Genomic DNA, 23118 nt, shown 5'->3' on the forward strand with positions numbered 1-23118 from the left:
ATCCTTCTATAATCACATCGCTCCTAATTCCCTAATATCCATTAGGCCAAAAAAAAATATACTTGTTTAGCGTCACCGCCCGACCCTGATTTTCTAGCCCCCTCTCATTTTTTTTTTTGGGTAAAAAAGTGCTGAAAATCGACTAAAAAATGCTGATTAATAAAGGAAAAACGATCGTTTTTTTCATCTCAGCACAGGGAACAAGATGTAAAGTGCGCCACCAAGTGTGTTTTCTTTTTCAGCAGAAAAAAATAGATTCCCTCATACATTGTGCTTGTTGACATTGATCGTAGGCGTACATGTTTTTATTTTGTTCTTTTTAGATAATAAACAATGTTTTAAATATGATAATAATAAAGTACTATGAAGAAAAATAATAGGTTACAACCTACGCTTCAATTGGCAGATGTTTTAGGCCTAGCCTAAGTACTACCTAACTAGGCCTAGACCCCTAGCTAGTAGTAAGTATGGCTAGGCCCACCTGGCATAGGCCTAGCCTAGCACTGCAGCAGTTTGCCTACAGAACCACAATGCTTATTAAAATAAATATTGTACAAACAAATCTTTTATGTAAAATTTAGTGTCTGTTATAGCCTTTGTAAAAAATTGGCTTGGCACTAATGCAGTTTTTGAAATTTCTAGGCCTAAGAAGCCTACACATTAGGGCCTAGGCTAGGCCTAAGTCAGCAAAAAAAAAAAAAAAAAAAGAAGAAAAATCTGCCCCCCCCCCCATTTCTGAGGGTTGTGACGCTAAACAAGTATATATTTTTTTTTTGGCCTTACGATTTTATTAAATGTTGGGTGTAAACCCTGGTATAATCAAAACATCAAACATATTGAATATCTATATAGCGATGAAAAATGCTTCGGAGATGTGTGCAGTTAGGGAAGACATACTATTATTACAGTCTATTGGTTTTTAACACTATCTTTTACAGTAAAATATGATTGATCAGACTAAAAGAGACAAGCTGTAAAGTGATTAATCGGTCCAAGTTAAAGGGGGAAATTTTAGTAGAAAGCGGTTGTGTAATCAACCGTAAATTTATTTTTTTACAAAGTTTTATAACAATCACGTGTAGTATTACTTAGACATTAACAAAAAATGTGTGGCATTCACATTTAGAGCGGTGTTTTTACGTTTCGCATTATAGCTGGGCAGTTCTAGATTGCAAAGGTCAGTCAACATATTACGGTATATAAATGTGGGCTGCATGCTATGGGTGTAGGAAAAAATGCCAGTAGGAATAAACACCTCAACAATGGAACAAAGCATTTTATAATAGGAGTATTGTTTTGTGTAAAAAAAAAATAAATGATACAGCCTAATTAACATATATTATTATGTTGTATCAATTTAAGTATCATTAATTAATTATAATTAAATACAACTTAACTGATGTGTTAGGTTGTATTTAAGCCTCATGTAGTATTTACATAAATAAAATCAGCCTTATAAATCAGTTAATTAGGTTGTATTTACTTAAATAAATGCAACTTTATTAGGTTAAATAGGTTTGTGATAGCTCCTCTCTATGCCTTAAACATTACCCTTGTTATGAAATAATTTGTTCCAATATTGTGGCGTTCATTCCTACTGCCATTTTTTTTTGTGATTTCTGCATGCTACATCCTAGCCTGTCAGTTGTTGTTTACATTTTAAACAGGCATAGAAATGCAAATTTTTGCTAGTTAGGACATCACCTTTTTAGATAGCCACATAGATACAGTAGTTACATAAGGCTTATAAATTACTGCACTCTGAAAGGATATTGATTATTTCCTAGTTTTATGAATAAAATATTTAAGTGGAATAATCCTCCACTCATGAAATTCATGAGTGTACAGTGAAATCTTGGTTCTTTTTGTGCTAGAAGTAAATACTGTTCAAGCATTGTTCATTTATTGTATTTGTTTAATTGTTAATGTGTATTTATAAAATAATGTTATGTTTATAGATAGAAGACAAAATAAAGATCCATATAGTTAAAGATATTAAACAAATTATTTATTACATCCTCATAATCAAGCTATATAAACAACTTTATTCATTTCAAAGAAAAAGGATAAACATACATATATATATATATATATATATATATTAATAAAATAAAACATTTAGCTCTTGTTGCCTTAGTTAGGTAATTATGTTTTCTATTTAAACTTCTGTTTGAAGAAACATACAAGGAATTAAAGAAAGATGAATCTTCAAAGTGAAAACTTTTTAAAACTGTTGTATGCTATGTAGTGATGACAGATATGCCTATATATGGACATGATTGGATGTCATCATGGCCATATTTATGCTTCTTTTGTCTAATAAAGTTTGATAACCTTAACAGGGCTTAAAGTGAATTCATCTTCCTATTTTTCACCCCAAATGTTCTTTGTTGTTGACACAGGAGGTCCGCAAGTCTGTAGCACAGTTACTAAAGAGTTTTCAAGGTGAGGTCGATGCACTTTCAAAAAGGAGTAAAGCGGCAGAGGGCGCTTTTCTTTCAGTTTACAAGAAGCTTATAGATGTTCCAGGTAAAGACCTTGAATTCATTTCCTACCTAAAGTATTTTTTTATTATCTTCACAAGCTATCTTAACATTTTTAGTTTGGTAAAATTGATTAAAAATATTGAAACTAAAGTTCGATTTGATTTTCTCTCACAGATCCAGTAACAGTGTTAGAACAAACCCTAGCTTACCAAAAGAAATTACAAAAGGCACAGGATCTTGAAATAGAAAATCAGAAACTTAGGGAGACATTAGAAGAGTACAATCACGAGTTTGCAGAGGTGAAAAATCAAGGTAACATCTTTATCTAGCGTGCATTGCATGAATTGTAGTTTTTAAATTCCTCACTTTTCATGAATTATTTAATAATTGTGTGGGCTGTAATTGTTTTAAGCTTACATCTCGTTATTCCTCAGTTGGAGGAATCACATAACTGAGCTATTTTCAGTTATTTTCTGTTAGGGTGCTTGTATTAAAATGTTCAGTAAATATATGCACCATTTAAAAAAAAATATTATTTGTACTGTTAATAATAAATTTATTATATTGTTATTTTTTATTGATTTTATAATATTTATAACAATGATGCATACTATGAAAAATTGTAATTTTTCTCTCTCTTTTCTCTGTAGAGGTAACAATTAAGAATCTGAAGGAGAAACTAAAAGAATATGAAGGCAAAATTGAGGCTACGGCCCAGGCAAGAGCTAAAGAGAAGGAAAAGGAACTCCAGCGAGAATTCGCTGACAAGGAGAGGTAAAACAATCAAAAAGGAAATTGCCAATGCTAAGGCGAAACTGATTTGTGTAACCCACACTAAATTGGCTATGTTTATTACAAAAAAATGTTATGTTTGAAAAGAAAAGATATTTAATGAATACATTTATTTTAGTTTTTAATAAATGGGAAAAAAATCGCTTGATAAAATAGGTATGTCTCAAGTTTGTCTCCTAATTTAACTGCTTATTTATTTATTGTTTTTATTTATTTGGTATAAAATACTCAAAATGTAACAAAGGTTGAAATACTGACAATATAAACAAATATTAAAATATACCTATACTGTATATTTAAAAAATACATCAGACACCACATATGAAAAATCAACAAACTGCTGTACTCTCGATTGAGACAGTGTTACCCCTGATACCCCTGATATTTCACTGCCTTTATACATGTTATGGTTCTGGCTGGGACCATTGAAGCAAAGAAAAGTATTAGCTGAGGACAATCTATTGCCAACTAGGACAACTTGGGTGAGTTGGCAGTACCTTATAGCTTCCATTTTTCTTATCTAATTGATGTTTTCTGCGTACTTAGACAACTTCAGGAGACCCAGATGACTGTGGCAGTAAAATTAGGTGAAGCAGAGGTCAAAGTTTCCACACTGCAAGCAGGTGAGTAAATTTAATGTCAGTCCACAACCTGCTGAAAATAATAAATCAATTGTAATTACACAAAGTGTATTCCTAACCCTAAATATTTTTATGGTAAAAAATACAATATAGACTCATTTGTCTATATTTTTAGTGGGACTATACCAAAGTTTTTATGTGTACATGTTACTCTGGTCATTGAATGCAGAATCAATCATCTACAGTGAGTTACCTTCTCTGCTCCCCTCCCGGGGGAATTATTCCCTGTCATGCATGTAATTCAGAGCAGACCGATTTAATTCCACATCATACATCCTACCAAATACCCATTATACTACTAACGGTGAGAGAGACTAAAATTGATCAAGTGTTTTACCAGTAACTGTGCATTGGATGACCATTCAGTGTCGGAGGTCAAAGATCTTACTGTTGCTGTACTCTGTGCAATGTTTACAACACTGTTCAGTTGATAATTGGATTCCATAAACCTTAGATAACACAGTCTAATAAATTACACAATACTAATTTGTTACTTCTGAAGATGTATAAAGTTTGAAATCTACAATCACGATGGCTTGTACAGTATCACTATCTTACAAAACCAATTTAGAAGTTATAAAATAATTCTGTCCACACTCAACTTATATATGACAAATACCTGTGATTTTCCCATGGGATGGCATACCATTCCTCCAATTCGAGACCCCTCTAATTCCGAGACCCCTCTAATTAGAGTCCACTTAAACCTTCAGTCTTTCAACACAAAGCTAACCCCTCTAATTGGAGACAAACCCCAAGACCACCTCAAATTTTCAGGTGCCAGAGATGGTTTCAAATTGGAGGCGAACTGTATCGGCAAATCATCGACATGTATTAGGAAGCTTGTGTGAACACAGTGCTCAGAACCTAAAGTTCTGTCCACACTATACAATTTTTTTGTGATGATATGTCCATATTTGGGTGTATTATGACATCATCATGCCAATATGTGGGCACATCACAGATATGTGTAGCATATAATTTAATAGGGTGGACAGAGCTGAATGCTTAATGATTTGTGTAGTGACAATGAAGATTTTTTTTAGTAACTTTACTATTTGTTGAAGTTTTATTATGAGTTTAAAACATATTAACTGTTTCTTTTCAAAGCACTTGATAATGCTCTCTCAGAACTTTTCGACGTCAAGTCCAAGTTTGATGAAAAAACGGCTGCAAAGTAAGTTTGATTGAAAGATAAATGGAAATGCGGCGATGTGCTGTGTTTATCAAATTGAGCAGATTGAATTGATTTCTTATTGAACATGTCCCCTGAATTTAGAAACATACCTCATTGTGTTGGGATTCAATATTTTAACTCTATATTTGGTCATCTCCAGGACATTGGAATTTGTACCCATAATTTTCATTGAAATTATTTGAATCCCAAAGCCTTAACGCTACACTATAAGCATCTAATGTGTACAAAGAAGTACCTATGAAATTCGAACAGTTGTTATAAACACAAATGAATGTTGTCATGAAACATAAACCAAAGATGAAGCCAATAACTGATATTTATTATTTTTTAATGAAGAGAATTGTAAGCTTTTTTCTATGTACAGTAAATTTTGGAGACCGCTTGTAGTTCGTAAAATGTGTAGAAACCTGATATTTTAAGTGTAGATTCATTGACGTAGTTAACCTACTGTTACTGCTTTATTTATGTGTGGCCTCCAGATGTATTTGCTGATAGTAGCTTTTATAGATTGCTGTCTTTTTTTGTGAACTTAAATTGGTTAAGTTATATACCACAAATTTCTAGAGGCACGCTGTGAGTTATGTCCAGGCCAGCTATTTGACATAAATTGCTAGTTATTGTTATTATTATGGTTAATAATACTATTATTACTGTTATTGTTATTGTAATTGTTATTATTGATTGACATTTCTTACCGTGAATAAGTGATTACGTGCACAAAATGTTTATTCTAGTGGCCATTCTATCGGTGTTATCTATCCCTTATAATAGTAGATATAGATTAACACTTATTGCAATAATAATTGATACCCGAGTAGGCTATATTAATTTAAAACAAAAATATTCTTGTTTGTTGATCCATCCATGTAAAAAAAAAGTTCTGCAACACTAAAGGCCAACTCAGAACAAGTCTTGCGATGCAGCTCGACAGTTCTTGGGTTGTTGTGAGAGTATTGAACATGTTTCATATTCTGATGCGATTGTCGCCGACATACAGTAGACCTATGACATCAGCGTTTACCTCGCACAGACCTGCTACAACGACAAATCGCGTCTGGCTATATTGTTTGACGCTGTCTTGAGTTTGCCTTAACAGGGGTACACATTATTTTCTAGGTCAGACGAGATGGAAATAGTGATGACGGATTTAGAACGTTCAAACCAGAAAGTTGCTGAAACAGAGAAGGAGATTGAGTCGTTGAAGAGACAACTAATGTCAGCCAATCAGTCACTTCAGCTTGCTGATCAAATGCAGAAAGCCCCAAATGTGGTAAGTGTGACCCATTTTGTAATGCGTTTTCAAGCTGATGATAAGTCACTTTTTATTTTCCAGTGTTATAGGCTGTGACCCATTTCTATTGGTATAATCAAGGTTAAGTAGAAATCAAATAGATTCAGTATTTCTGTTTAATGATTCATGAAGCCGTGAAATTTACAAATAATGTGTTAAAGATGGAACGTGTATTTTATGTGAATAGTTTTTCGGGAATATTTTTTTTATCATACTGTATTTTAGAGTTTGATGGTTGATATATTCCATACTGAGGATTATTTTTTATTTATTTTTATTTGTGGGTACATGTGGTTATAGATTGAGGTCCCTTGATTATATGTACCCATTTCAGAGCTTTTGTCATTAAAATGACGACTTTAATTCTTTTAAACTTTGTCCATATTATCATGTTTTACGTGACAAATATATGTGATTTGCCCACGTATTGAGCATTGATATCATATGGAGTGTGCTTTAGTTTATAGAGTGTCATTTTAGTAGCTAGATTTATGGGCATTCAGCTACGCCCGCCCCTTGGATATTGTTGCCAAGGCACAGGCTCAAAACAGAAGCATAAGTGTAATTAAACATGTATGTGTGTGTTTGATTGGTCAGTTGTTAGGTCTTATTGACTCTTAGAAAGGTTTGTTTCATCATCATCATCATCATAGGGTTGCACTTGTTATACATAAGTTGGGCTGTTTTACAATCTGGGAACACAAGTATGTTTCACAGAGGGTAAAAATTGAGGCATGTTTTTTTAAATGTTTTTTATGTTTATTTTGGTCTACGTATATCAAAATGCCATGTTCTAGCGTTTTTATATGGCTGCATGAAGCATTTCTAAAAATTTGACATCATATTCCTAAATATAGAGAAAAATGAAAAATTGTGATTCTTGTAGTAAGTGTAACAAAAAGCAGTCAGGAGAACCTTTTTTCAACACTAAAAATTATACCATTTTAATAGTGAATTGTATACCTTTCCAATATTATGTACCATGTACTTTCACCCTTCCTTCCTTTCAGAATGTTGTTCCAACATAAGAATTTTCCCATTAATTTAATTTTTAGTTCAATAATATTCATCAGAAGTGCAGTTCAGTACATCATATTTATGATTTCCAATAATTATATGAACATACTTAGTTTTAAATACAAACATATAAGCTGAAAGGGTAGAAGATAAAATAAGATAACTTCATTGTACCACAAGGGAAATTCTTCTGCTCGTCATCACATATTATATTAAAAAATGTAAAACAAATATAAAAACATACAAAACAGTCACTGTAGAAAATATAACAATTTACAAGTAAAATACAATGACAACCATCGAAAAAATAATTGAATTACAATTAATAATTATTATTATTATTATTATTACTATTATTATTACTATTATTATTATTATCATTATCGTAATTAATAGTTAAAATTATTATTGATATTATTATATAGATAATGAATTATCTTCTAAACCTCTTGTTGAACTGGGTGATGCCGGAGGGGATAAATCTAAATTCGAATAGATAACTATTTATTTGTTGCTTTTTATATGTCTTTTAATTTATAAGGACGTGATGAAAGACCTTTTTGAATAGTAAAGTTTAGACAAACATTATTCAAAAAATCTATTATAATTAACAGATTTAAATAGTGTAATGTACCATAGTAATTTCACATGTCATATAACAAATACAGTGTAAATAATAATATGAAGATTAACAGTGTGTGTTTCTTTCATGCCGCAGCGAGAGTTTACCAGAATTTATCCAGGTGCATTGTCTTTGTCCAAATCTACTGTTAATTCTCTACTGAATTAGCTGCTTAGTATACTTGCATCTAATTGTGTTGATTCATGTATTCATCTCATCCATGGATTCTTATATATCAATGTGATGACTCATTACATATTATGTTAAAAAAAAATGCCTATTTATAAGGCCATCAAACTACCTATTTATAAGGCCATCAATCCATCAATAACCAAGTTGCATATAAAAGCTGAAATCTGATCAAGATTAAGCCCATTTGGATTCGATGATTGCCAAGCGCTGCTCAATAATTGAAATGCATAAACGATTCATCATGTTTTTTGATATCTTTGTGTCTTGTGTTTTAATCAATTATTTATGGCTTCTTAGGTGTATTAGAAATTACTCCATAATTCTGAACTTTGTAAATAGGCCAAAGGTCACAGAAGCTAGTTAAACATCAACCCATATTTCTTTCAGTTGGGATTTAGCATGTGAATGAATAATATTCTGTTAAGAATGATGATAATATTAAATTATTGATAAAAATGATAACTATGATAATCAACTGGTCTGATATTCAGCCGCAGTACTTAGTATATATTTATTCAATATTTTGTTCCATAATAATCTTAGATGTTTTATTAATTATAATAGGTATGAATATGATTTTCTTTTTTTAGGAACAAGCCATTGATGTGTTGACAAGATCTAGTCTTGAGATTGAGTTAGCAGCTAAGGAGAAAGAAGTATGTCAAAAACTTGCAATGATTACTAATTGCCATGAGTATATACTACTATTAAACTCTGTCAAACTATCACATTTTTTCTGCGGTATACCCATATATAGTCATGATGTGTCTATATATGGTCATGATATGACCATATTTAGGCGTGTCACATGTTTTTGTCAAATAAAATTTGATAGTCTGCACAGGGCTTAGCAATATGTATTATAGTTTTTGAAAGACTGTACCAATTTTGCTAAAGAATATTGCTGTTCTAGAAATTTTTTAGGCACTCTTTTCATATTATTTCTATTCAACCAGAAATATAAGTAGGTACCTAATAGGTTTTGAATGCGTAGCTGAAACATCATAGAATACTCGCCAGGGAGCTGAGATTATTTTTTAAATAAATAAGTGTTCGATCCGGTGACACAGAAAAAAAAAATGTCAACTGCTAACAGGCCTTTACATTAAGCTCTATGTCAGACCAACTCATTGGTATTATTATATTGTTGTTATTATTATCTATTAATTTTGTAGTATTTATCATTTTTGTATGACTGTTTTGGTTGTCATTCGTTATTGATTGTCAGGACCCAACCAACCAAATCTTGTAATATTAAATAATATTAGAATGATGGAAGAATTTCACCAGGTTCTGTGTATATAAATTTAATTGGCTATTTTGTTAATTCGAACTTAGGTTATATCTCCATTGTTTGATACCTGTATTGATTTAATAAAATTATTAATTGCCAAGAATCAAGCCAATAAAACACAATTAAATACTTGACTAGATTATTTTTTTTTGGTAATAATTACAGGATTTCCTAATAATAATGATGAACTTTGATCATATTAATTAACGCCATTGTTCAATACTGACAAATGTACTAGTACTGTCATTGATGGACTACTCTGGAATATTTCATTAATTTTAAATTATTGCATTCTTACAAGCTCCCTGGAAAATATGTGTAAATTAATTATGATCTTCATTTACATGCCTCTTGTTCTTATCGCTTGTTAGTTAATTAAATTTTCATAATTCTGCAATACTGCCCTCAATCTAGTAATTATTGATCAAAAGAACTGATTATATTATTGTAACCAACAATAAATTTATCCAGGTGATGCAATTACATTTTTATTTTTTAATCATTTTTTAATTATATGCAGACAATAGTATGTTGTAGTGTGTTTTATATTTTATATTTTTTGTATAGACTTTTTTTTATTATTTCTTGAATAAGGATTAGGATGTTTGTCAATATGTTTGTCAAATATTATTACTACTATAGTATTCATTGTGTTTTGTTTGTGTTACCTTTTTCATTCAGATATCTCAATTAGTAGAGGATGTACAAAGGCTACAGGCAACCAATGCTAAGCTGCGTGACACTAGTTCTAGTCAGCTTTCAAAATTGGAGGAACAACTCAGCGCGAGAGATACAGCTTTCCGCAAACTGGTATGTTTAATAGCGCAATTCAGGTTTTTTGGCAAGAAATTATATTCTGTTGTATAGAATAGGTTTTAGAATTATAAATTAAATTAGTGTAAATTGAAAGATAGTAACTTAATGTTTATTGTGAAATCTGGAAAAAACATTCAATGTGGATGATATAAGTTATCATTGTCCAATAATCAGCGTAAATAGTAAATTAGTCTCCCCTGAACTAGGCCTAACTTAAATTGTAGTACAATCTTAAATCAAATATTTAAAAAAATTATAAAAATGCCAACAGAATCAGTGACTAAATTTCAACTTCCCTCTCCAACTCATTGTGAAAAAGTGGAAGTTCCTAAAAAATGTTCTGTTAAAATTGATAAAAGCCTATGGCTGTGCAAACCTATATCCTGTGGGCAATCACTCATGGGTAGTTGTATAAGATAGATGCTTGTTCCACATAAACACTTGATTAAGTTAAACATGCTGATCCATCACCTGCAATACATAAACCACTAATAATTATAATTATAGGAAGATTTATAATCTGATTCTTTTGTATTGTTGGTAATCTGTCATAACCTGATTTAGCAGCTGTCATTACTTATATAAGTACAATAATTTTGTTTAATTTTTGTACTATTTCAATTATGTAAACATAATTTATAATTAATAATAATTGTGATTATAATATTTTTTCAGGAGGAAAAACTACAGTCCCAGAACGATTATGATGAAACAAAGCGTGAACTTAATGTCATTAAAGCAACCGAGTTCAACTCGTCGAACGGCGTAGACCAAGAAGGCACATCCAACAAAACTTTAGAAATGCTTCTTCTCGAGAAAAACCGTGCCCTCCAGTCAGAAAACACTACCTTAAAAGTTGCCAACCAAGAAATTAACGGTGAGTACATTCATTATTTAAATTTTTCAATGAGTCATACATTGTGAGTTTATACATAATATCTAATAATTGGGTATGATTAATTGCATTAATATAGATATCATATCAATTGGTAGGAGTCGAGATGCAGGAAGTTCATTGATTACCTTACAAGTGTGATAGAGATAATACTCATCGTACTATCAGGACTATCAAAGTTTGTTTGACAAAAACATGTGATATGCCTAAATATGGGCATGATGTCATCACATTATGACCATATATAGGCACATCATGACCATATATAGGCACATTATGACTATATATGGGCATACAACAGTTTTTTGTCAAAGATAATTTGATAGCCTGGACATGACTTTATTGGTTATCATGTGATTTACATTGTGATTCACTTCAGGGTTTTCCTATAAAATTCATTATCTTTGAACAATTTGATAGGATGTACCAATAGAATTTAACTTCTGATTACAAAACTACCTGCTTTTTAGTTGCAATTTTTCTTGTATGAACAAAAATTCATTAGGAACTTCATAAAGAATATACAAGCTTTCTTTTTTTGAATCCAAACCATTCCATATACTATCCTTCATTCTGTATAAAATTTGTTAATGCGCTTTTATCTGTACATTTTATCACCCACATAATACAACTAGTAAGTCAGGTATAAAGTGCATTTTGTTTAAAAATAAAGATAAAAAAAAAAAAAAAAAAAAAATTTTCAAAAAAAATGTCTTTAAAAAAAAATTTTCTATAAAAATTGTCTTGTGAGTGTCTGTGTCTACGTGGAGATTAATTATACGATTATAATTTGGCAAGCCTGAAAATACATAAAAAGTTAATCAATTAAAGAAATTTACAAAATGCATTTTGTACACTCTCTTACAGGAAATGGGGGGTTTGCACATGCCCAAGCATTTGCATCCATGGTCGGTCATCAAGTGGCGGCAGCGTACAACCAGAAGGGAATGACCTCACCGCAGAACTCGCAAATCATCCAACCCATTATAGTGATTCCACCGACGTTCAATGCACTTACCCCAACAACGCAAGCATCACACCACTTCCATCCAGCATTGAACCCACAGCGCCCTCTACTACCTAACAATATCCCAGCTGTCAGGCCTATGTTTAAGAGCTCCCCCAACAGTAGAGACAGTAGCTCGCAACGTAGCACGCCGAATGAATCTCAGGCCAGTCCATCAAGCACCATTGCACTGAACCATGACCCAATTGATACGATAGAAATTGCCCGCAAGGTGAAAGACTTTTTGTTACGTAACGGAATCGGGCAGCGGGTGTTTGGTGAATATTTTCTCGGACTTAGCCAAGGCTCCGTAAGCGACATTTTATCACGGCCTAAGCCTTGGGATAAATTGACTTTGAAGGGTAGAGAACCCTATATCAAAATGCTTCATTTCCTGACTGATCCACAAGGAAAAACGAAACTCAAGATGATAAATGCCCATCGGAAAGGTGAGAATATTTAAATCATGCTTTGTTTTTATGTAGATTTCATAATTTATTGTTTGGCAAAATATAATTTTTGTCATTAAAAAGCAAATCAGAATTTATTATATTAAATTCATGCATTTTTTATATTCAGGTGAAAACACTTAGTAAAATTACTTAATTATTAATTTTACAAATACAAATGTACCTTGAGTATTAAGTTAATGTATTAATGAATGCATTTATCTGACCATTAAAATGTCACTATTATTCCAACCGCAGGAAGAGAAGCATCGCCACAGTATTTGCCACCAACTCAATTGCCAACGTATAGTAGCGGTTCCACAGAAGAAGCTGTTAGCAATATTTTAGCATTAGCCAGGCAAGAAATTGATGCACAAAAATCGCATGAAATGTCAATAAAAAGCGAAGTAGCAAACGGCGCCCACTGTTCTCAAGCAAGTGTACGTGCACGTGAAGCTCTTCTTCAGTGTGCAGAGTTAGCCCACCAACAAATCACGGAGACCCCAGTCAGGTCTCAAAGCAATGATCCTAGCACGAGTCCACGGCACAGCATCTCAGGGGACTGCGAAGGGGAGAGCAGCTCTGGTGATGATAGTCGGGGGTTGATGCGAGTGTGGCGCAGGCACATGCTCCAGCCTCTTACTACAGAACAGTTCAGGCAGAGTCAGAACCTTAACACCGTTGACCTGTGTCAGGAGGTGAAAGATATATTGTTTAAGAGCGGTATTTCCCAGAAAGTCTTCGGTGAACTTGTTTTAGGTCTTTCTCAAGGAAGCGTCAGTGATCTTCTAAGTAGGCCTAAAGAGTGGGGGCGCTTGACACCCAGAGGTCGTGAACCATATATTAGGATGAAGCTGTGGTTAGCCGAAGAAAACAACATTCAGAAATTAAAGGAGGATTCAGCCAAGACTGGTGAGTACCTTTGAAATTTTTTTTGAGCTGTATAAATATTTTTCTTGCCAATTACATTAAATAGACATAAGTTATATCATTTTTATGTAATATTGAAATAGCCATTTTCATTTATTGGTAATCGATTAATGGTTTTTGTAGTAAAAAAGTACATCAGGGAAAAAACATGTTTCATCGAAATTTGATTGTTGTTGATAAATTATGTAATCCTTTTAATTAAGCACATATTTTTTTTAATACCCTGACAGGTATAGATGGTAACATGGATGAGGAATCTCAAATATCGTCACCAACACACTGCGGTACACTACGCCAACAAACCCCACCGATGCCAGTCACTCCACCTTTAAACCCTCCACCATCAGACTCCCCTATAGACCTACAAACAAACCAGAGCCAACCCTCAACACCGAACCCACAAACAGAATCGGAGCTATATGACATGTTTTCCCCTGAACCGCTGCCCGACCTTCCACCTGTACGCGACAAAGCTGCAACCATCGAGTACTTGGATACTTACGAACTCGCACGGCAGGTGAAAACGGTTCTGGGCATGCATAATGTAGGCCAGAGGGCATTCGGTGAAGCTGTGTTAGGCCTGACTCAAGGTTCTGTCAGTGATTTACTGTCCAAACCCAAGATGTGGTTGAAGCTGAGTATGAAAGGGCGTGAACCATACATACGTATGCACATGTGGTTAAACGATCCCAATGGAACTGAAATGGTGAAAAACTACAAACCAAAACGCAGACGTAAGTATACATTATATTATTTTTTTTTTCATGATTTATTTATAAAGTACCTTTTATAGACTGGTTTAGCATCAATTGGTATCCAGCCATAGTGCTATGATGTAGTAAGCGATTCGCAATTGTCATGTCAAGTACACCCTTAAGCTTTGCTTGAAATACTGTACATTTTAGATATCCAGTTGATAAACGTTTATAGTTATTTATTGTTAAGAAGAAAACAAAATCTTATTGGTGAAGTTAATAGTGGTGATGGGCATGATAAAAATAAACTAATTTTTTTTTTTGTTTTTTTGGCAGCTGTTGTGTTCACAGGCCAAAATTAATCTTCATTTGAAATAATTTTGAAACAATATAAAAACATCTCACCTAATGGTGCCAAAAATGTTGAATCTAAATTATTTAGAAAAAAAAGTTTTCCTGACTGATAGTTTATTATAGGTGCTAATAATATTTTTTCATTCTGTTTAAATTTATCAACAGCAAAGCGAATGCTGATGATGCCAAATAGTAATAGTCCATTGTCAAAAAGACCGCGTGTGCTCTTATCTCCCGAGGAGAAAGCAACACTCTTAGAAGTTTACCTCCAAGATCCATATCCGTCCAGTGAAGCAATGAATCGCATTGCACAGTCAACCAATCTCTCTGTTTCAACCGTAACAAATTGGTTTCACAACCATCGTTCCAGATTAAAGCGAGGTTCTGCAATAGAAGATGCCGAGGTTGGGTCGTACATGGATGCATTCGTGCGATCGGGAGGGTACTTAGATGGATCAACCTCAAGGAACGGTTCCATAGCAGATGATGAAGTGTCAATTCCAGATTCCCCCTTACCAACTATGGTCGGCAAGAACCAACATAATCAACTTGTTGTTTATCCAATGGACAGTAACGAAAAAGCCCTCGCGGTTGACAACATGAATAGTAGACATCAGACTTTGGGCACAACGTCAAACTCTGCTCAGGATATTGATGATGAACCGAAAGATTTTTCTATGAGTACGATTGAGAAACTGAAAATAAAGCAGGAGAAAGCTGACAACAGCGCAACATCAGCAACAGAATCGACAACAAAACCAACAGATATAGACACTCAAGAGAAAGAGGAACTGGTGCAGGATGAGTGGGAGTTCTAATGTGTTTTTTTATACATCACTTTGTACAAGAAAATGCTGCAAATGAAAGAAGATGAAATTACGATGATGTGTGCTTCGTTTACTGCATTTTCCCCTATCAGCTATCACCATACGCAGTATTATGTGGTTCGAAATACTTTCTTGAATTCTTTTCGATTCCTGAAAAAAAAATCTACTCTTTTGTGTTCAATATTTGAGGAGAGTTATGACAAAATGGCTAAGTTGAAGCAAAAATTGGAATTCAAGTTATTGGTATTTTCAGACTATGTAGGCCTACTGTAATCTTTAAAATGAGGGGCAATTCACTAAAATTGAATTTTTCAAGCCTTGGTTATTGTTGAGGAGCAGAAGTAACAGCCAAAGATGGTTTTCAGTGAATCACCTTCCAAAGTTATTCAAGCAGGCTTTTTGTTAATGGAATATAATACCAAAAGGATGTGGACTAATAACCTTTTGCCTTTTTTGTCCATTTCCAAAAATATAATTTTGGGACGCATTTTATTAGATATTAAATTGTAATTATAAATTATGAAAACAAAAATTGATTTCTAAGCCATACTCATAGCTCATTTACTCGATGTTGGTATGTGCAACAACTTTAGCCATTTTGCCATGACGTGCCCCATTTTAAATCTACCGATGATAGGGCTATAATGACAAACATTGAATGATTGGTCGATATAACTTACAATGAATTAGATTTGAATAACAGCATTTTGCTTATTTATACTTTTGCTATTTAGTATGATCATCATTCTTTTTTTTTGGTCATCTGTTATTTTAGTGGTTTTTATTATAGTTATAATCATTATGATTGTTCAGTAATACACAGTAATACAAGTGGATTGTAAAAGTGTGAAAAACCACTGTAGAACACTACATCTGGTGCTAATTAAAAGTTACATAACTTTACAATGAACATTTTATTTAAGGTAGATGAAAACTTTTTTTGTATTATTGTTTTGTTATTAAATCATTGTATGATATATGTTATGTCATACAACATTTTAAAAATATTAGTTACATATACTAGTAATTCTGTGCTTCATGTATAGTAACTTAAAGTAATGGTTATCAATGAAATCAAGCCTTTTTAAAACACATTTACTTTTATATCAAGTTTTATTATTTTTATTATTATTATTATTCTATTATGAATATTATTATTTTCATAAAATTCATTGTTGTCATCCTTTTTTATGAGTTTACCTAAATAATCTTTTAAACTTCTCAAAGAATAACTAATAGTATTATCCTACAATTACTTCAAATATCCTTGTGCTAATTTTAAATTGTGAATTTATACCCTTTGTAAAAAAATAAATTGTCTATAGTATTCTTTGTGTTAAGTTAAGGCGAACATCCTTGATATTTATTGGCTAATTACCAACAATGGTGCAATCAAGTTGCATAAACCGCATAGCTTACTGTAGATGTCCAACAGCAACACGGTTATTTTTTTTAAAAATTTTCTACAAAATACCTTGTTTTAATGGCAAACAAGCAATGCCAAGATTGTGAAGCTGGGATTAAAATACACTGCTTTTAACGAGTGGTTACCAAAGATAATAAATATAACTTGCGTTGAAATTTGAACTAGGATGTCTGGGTTGGGAATAGGAAGGGGATTTTAAAGAAATGCAAATTAATCGTAATAATCAATGAATTCAAATTTTTTGGCTGTTATTTAATTTAATCTCTGTCCAGATTGTCAAGTTTTCTTTGACAAAAAAACAGTTGTATACATGACATGATATGCCTATATATGGTCATTATGTTATGATGTCATGACATGATATGCCTATATATGGTCATGATGTTATAATGTCATGACAGTTGTATACCATATATAGACATGATATGCCTATATATGGTCATGATGACATGACCATATTTAGACATGTCACATGGTTTTTGGTTTGTTTTTTTTGTAAAAAAATAAGAGTTAATAGTCTGCAGCTTAAGACTGGTGCTTTCCAAAATGATTGAAAAAAAATAATAAGGATAACTTACAAGATTTTAATAAATATAATGTATACAGAGGGGTCATGCACTATTGTAAGCATTTAAAAGATTGTTACTGTAATATTGAGAGCCTTGATCATAAAGCTATGGAAATTTTTTCCTCCCACTCTGGTTCAAGATTATCCAGATCACCTTGTAGTGTCCCCCTTCAAAGTTTAAATGATCAATATTTGGAGACTTGTTTTTGTCTTTTGTAGGTTCACTTATTTATCTAATATTCTTTCATTCCTTATTCAAGGACCACATTGTATAAAGAGTAGTTACATTTCTGTTTTCATTGTCAAATTATTTTTAAATGTTTATTTTATAACTGTTTCTGCTTTTATGCTCGTAAAAGAAATATTTATGATTATGTTATATGTTACCAACTGTTGAATGTACTGTATTATGCAAATTAGGTGCCAAGTAGAATTGTATTATCATTTTTGTTTATTTCAAGTATGGAGAATTAATCATAAGGTTGCTGATAATGATTGGTGGGTTTGGTGCAAATTAATCAAGGGCTTCAGCCTTAAGGTGTGTTAGGGGAAGGGAGATCCAATAATTTATTGAGGGGAGGTATTCATTATTGAAGCAAGCACATTTACTGGCAATCTAGGGGAAACCTTTTTGGTGAATTCTTTTCCAGGGGAATTCTTTTTTGGCAAAATCCTTTTCCGGAAAAATCCTTTTCTGGGGAATGCTTTTCGGTGATTACTGAAATCTTTTCTGAAATCACTGGGGTGTTGGAATGATAACATGGATTGTTGGCAAAATGCCCACTGAAGCGCAAGTCCTAAAAAATTGTCAGTGATTAGACTGAAATATTACTTTTTCTAATTACTAGCAGACATGGAAAGTCTTTATGATGTCAAAAAAAGTCTGATCAAATAAGCTAGTGACTCTGACAGACACAAATCTGACACTGGCCATCATTTCTTGAATATTTATATTAATTTCTTTGTCCACACTATTAAGTTTTATGTGACAAATGCATTAAGCTCTGTCCACACCATCAAATTTTATGTGACAAATTTACGTGATGTGCCCATATATGGTAGTGATGTCATATTGCATCCATATATGGACATAGTGATGTCATATTGCATCCATATATGGACATAGTGATGTCATATTGCATCCATATATGGACATAGTGATGTCATATTGCATCCATATATGGACATAGTGATGTCATATTGCATCCATATATGGACATAGTGATGTCATATTGCATCCATATATGGACATAGTGATGTCATATTGCATCCATATATGGACATAGTGATGTCATATTGCATCCATATATGGACATAGTGATGTCATATTGCATCCATATATGGACATAGTGATGTCATATTGCATCCATATATGGACATAGTGATGTCATATTGCATCCATATATGGATATAGTGATGTCATATTACATCCATATATGGACATAGTGATGTTATATTGCATCCATATATGGACATAGTGATGTCATATTACATCCATATATGTACATAGTGATGTCATATTACATCCATATATGGACATAGTGATGTCATATTACATCCATATATGGACATAGTGATGTCATATTACATCCATATATGGATATAGTGATGTCATATTACATCCATATATGGATATAGTGATGTCATATTACATCCAAATATGGGCATATCACATTTTTTTTGTGACAAAATTTAATAGTGTGGACAGAGCTTAATATATGGGTATGATGTGATATCATCATGTCCATATATAGGCAACAAAATGATACTTGTCACAGAAAAATTGATACTCTAGTGCGGACAGAGTTTTATGTGCTATTTTTATTTATGATCTCCTTTGCCACTTCCAAAAAGTATTTTATGTTCACACTGCCCATCTTGCCAAAGAACCATGGCTCTCCAACGTCCCTTGCGTAATCTTTTGTAAACCTTGCTCTGTGTAGTAAAATTTAGGACTGATATAAATTAATCAATGATAAAATGTTAATTACACTGTATCTATATTGTTTATTATTTGTGCTTCCAACAAGGCTTGGTTTACCGGCCCCTGTGTAGTAATGTAAGCTTAAAGGGCATCCGTGGAGGGTTTTGTCCGGGAGGGGGTGTCTTAATGTTTAATGAGCCAGTCTAAAATAAAGATGTACATTACAAGGTAAAATTGTATTGTCATGGGGATAGAGATTCTTATTTTTTGAGATTCCAATAGTAGTAGTATTGAAGTAAGAAAAGTATTCAGGTAGAATATGTGAACTGTATCTTTATTCATCATGATATTTATGCATTTTTCATGGACTTTTAATATTCATCACATATCCTAAAAATGAAAGTAATTAGGTTAGTTTCTGTAAATTGGTCATGAAACCTCCAAAAATCATGGGATATTAACAAAATTTAAGGGTGGTGATGGAAAATAAACTTTTATATCGTAAAAATTGTACATATTAGATGTAGCAATTGTTTTTAAAGTTTAAATAGAAAAAAATAATAACAAGCTGATATGGAAAAGCTTTTCTCTGCAAATTGGCTGTATTTATATAAAAAAAAAATAAATTAATTGTTCTTGAATCATGAAAAACTGAATACCAAAGGCTTATGTATAGGCTTTGAAACTTTAAACTTGCCAACGAAAACTCATTTTACTTTCAGAATCAATTTTCTAGAATATATTATTTGTTTACTTAAATTTCTAGAGTGATGTCTGAATTGATAACATTTAAATATGAAATTGTAAACCTTAAAATGATAGAAATGCACATTCCTATCTGTAAACGAAGTGACATGTATCCAATCAGGTTTTGTATTTAATCTGGTGGAGTCAATATGGACAGAATTTAATGTTTGTGTTGAGCTTGCTAAATTGTTTGGGTTAAATATAAAATAAATTTTTAAAAACCATGCCAGTTAAAAGTGGAACATTCTCAAGTTCTGTGTTATCAGGGATAAGAACCAGTTTTGGTGTACCTTGTGCTAAATAAAACTTAATACCACATGTCTAAAAATATACCCAGCACACCTTTCCTTTAGGGAGAGGAAAGTGAAAAACAATCTCTTTTTAGTAGCTTAACAGAAAGCTACATCCCCAAACATGGATATGTTATAAGCATAATGTAATACATGTTAGTCCTGCTATGCGACTTTCTGCGATACACGGTATTACTTGCTATGATTCAGATGGCTGTTGAATACAGCGATCGCATAGAATTGTAGTCGATTACAGTATTCCTAGGTTTAGTAGTCCAAGTTTTGTGTGTGACCTGTTTGTATTGTCCGGATACCTGTCTTTGAAATGCATGCCATGAAAATAAAAAAATACCGACAAGAGTAAAATATTCAGTCATGCGTTGTTTGTGTCTTATGAAGCTATAAATAGATTAAATATTGATAGAAATAACTGATGGATGGATGGTGGTTCTTTACTAACCGCTTTCATGTCTAGGTTTACTGGGTCTATTATATATTCTTCAGTTATTTCTTTAGCGCCTTTTCAGAAATGTACTAGTACCTCTGTTATGGACAGATGAGAGAAGCTGGTACTGGTTTACTGGGTAGCTCAGACATGAAGAGACCCTTAGGGGAGAAGAAAGTTACTGTACGAGCTAGTCCACGCCTCCAACACTTCGAGACCTTTCGGTATAACAGCGCTATATAAATCTAACTACATTACATTGCACGCTACATGAGTAACACCTCTAAAGCTACGTTCACATCAAAGGCCGGATCCGGTTCGCAACCCCGACAAAAAATTGTGAGTTGCTACGTTTTTTTTAACATTGCGCACGGAACACGGTTATTCGGGTTAAGTACGTATGCGTTCGATTGGTTTGGACCAACCAAGCTTGTTGCTGATTGGTCCAAGTGAATAAAATGTACGATTTCACGATACAAACCGCTCTCAAATCCATCGGTCCGGAGTTTGGCGTCCGGATTGGAAATCGTACAAATTTGATGTGAATGGTCCTATTCTTTACCACTGAACCCACTTTACACGATTTTTTGTCCGGGAACCAGACCGGATCTGGGCTTTGATGTGAGCGTAGCTTAAACAAATGCAGACTGGGTCCCAAATAATTGCAGGTCCAGTAACAAAACGGGGGCCGCTGGGAGCACTTATGTTCCAACAATATGGGGTGTTCAAGAGTATTCAATATCATTTTGAACACTTCAGATATTTCACAAAAAGCCTGATTAATGTGGACAGACCTTAATAGCCACTGCCCAACCCAAGCAGATAAGCATATTTTTCTCTAATAAAATCATAGAGCGAAACGTTGAAATCCACAATTACAATAACCATGGAGGTATAATAATAATAATAAATTTTTTAATCAACAGAAAACCCACACATTGGGAATGGAAAAAAAAACACTGGGAATTTAAGCGACCAACTACTTTTGATCCAGTTGTCATGCAAACTCAACCTAGATACCCTGTGGCTGCCCTGTTTCTGGGATCCCAACAGCAGTTCCTCCCCCCCCCCCCCCCCAAAAACCAAAAAAAAACCAAAAAAAAAAACCTGTGCTACTGTTAATACTCAAAAAGTCAAATGGGAATTTAGGGTATAATTATAATAGAAAAAATGATGACATCACTAAGAGCCCCATCTCTGAGTATTTGTATATGCAATAACATATGAAATGCCAGACTCGGTCATTAATTAATACAATACTATAAACAGTAGAAAAAGATCAGATACGAAAACATGATATTGGTAATAATTATGTTGATAATAAGGATTTTAAATGAATATATTATAAGACCTGCTAACCTAATTGATTAGTTAATCATTCATTCATTCTACATTCTCTGATGGATTGAACTTCCCAGAAATTGATGTGAGACAATGATATTAAAATAAATGATTACATTCTATTAAACATAAATCAGGTGTTGTATTGCTATAAGAGAAAGACATCTGGGAGGCCTTAATATTAATCACTGAAGTAAAATATAAACACAGTTATAATAGAATTCCATTTTGTTTGTAATTAATTGATTCCAAGGTGTTTTTTTTCCCCTAATATATTTCATTATTGCTTGAACACGCTTGTTAATAATCGGACTGGGAATAATTTAATTCTGATATTATTTGTAGTAATGTGACATGTCCACGAAGCATGTTGATAATTATGTGAAGTTGTTAATGAACACAATCATGTGTTTTCTTCGCAAGGAATGATGGAAAGATAAATAACCATGAGGGAACTGAAGACAGCAAGATTATCAGTTAATCTAGGATATTGCAGTGAAGCATTTTGTTTGTAATTTATTGATAGCAATACAACGTCTGATTTATGTTAAATAGAATGTCTATAATATATATAAATAAAGAGTGTATATAATGTATATATATATATATATATATATAAATTTTGAGCGTAAAGAAAACATTCGCGTATAAGCATATTCTAAAATATGTCTATATAATATATATAAATAAAAAGTATATGTGTATATATGTATATATATATATAATATAATCTGTGTGGTTGGCTTAAACCAGATCATGTAGACAAGAGTGCTCAATGCAGTATATAGCAATATATAGCAGAGCAGATAGACAAATAAAACATGTAACACCGTAGTGCAATAAAATGTTGAATTTTAAATGTGTTAAACAGC

At 32.7% G+C, this 23118-nt stretch overlaps 1 protein-coding gene across 2 annotated transcripts in view; it reads left to right on the forward strand.

Moving 5' to 3' along the window:
* Positions 1 to 23118, forward strand: part of LOC117112592 (protein CASP-like) — a 38861-nt gene that overhangs the window by 10801 nt on the left and 4942 nt on the right. The window contains exons 3-15 of one of the 2 annotated variants that reach the window (XM_033255691.1): positions 2403 to 2529; positions 2661 to 2798; positions 3137 to 3260; positions 3825 to 3901; positions 5030 to 5096; positions 6234 to 6387; positions 8830 to 8895; positions 10215 to 10343; positions 11025 to 11226; positions 12112 to 12699; positions 12958 to 13611; positions 13860 to 14363; positions 14844 to 17878. In XM_033255691.1, the coding sequence (XP_033111582.1) occupies positions 2403 to 2529; positions 2661 to 2798; positions 3137 to 3260; positions 3825 to 3901; positions 5030 to 5096; positions 6234 to 6387; positions 8830 to 8895; positions 10215 to 10343; positions 11025 to 11226; positions 12112 to 12699; positions 12958 to 13611; positions 13860 to 14363; positions 14844 to 15496 (3483 nt within the window). In that variant the 3' untranslated portion in view covers positions 15497 to 17878. Of the gene's footprint in view, positions 1 to 2402; positions 2530 to 2660; positions 2799 to 3136; positions 3261 to 3824; positions 3902 to 5029; positions 5097 to 6233; positions 6388 to 8829; positions 8896 to 10214; positions 10344 to 11024; positions 11227 to 12111; positions 12700 to 12957; positions 13612 to 13859; positions 14364 to 14843; positions 17879 to 23118 lie in introns of those variants that run through there. The other variant, XM_033255692.1, reaches the window with a different exon arrangement.

The sequence above is a fragment of the Anneissia japonica genome, unplaced genomic scaffold (assembly GCF_011630105.1).
Source record: "Anneissia japonica isolate Jap-2015-1 unplaced genomic scaffold, ASM1163010v1 scaffold287715_len1027211_cov185, whole genome shotgun sequence".
Taxonomy (NCBI): domain Eukaryota; kingdom Metazoa; phylum Echinodermata; class Crinoidea; order Comatulida; family Comatulidae; genus Anneissia; species Anneissia japonica.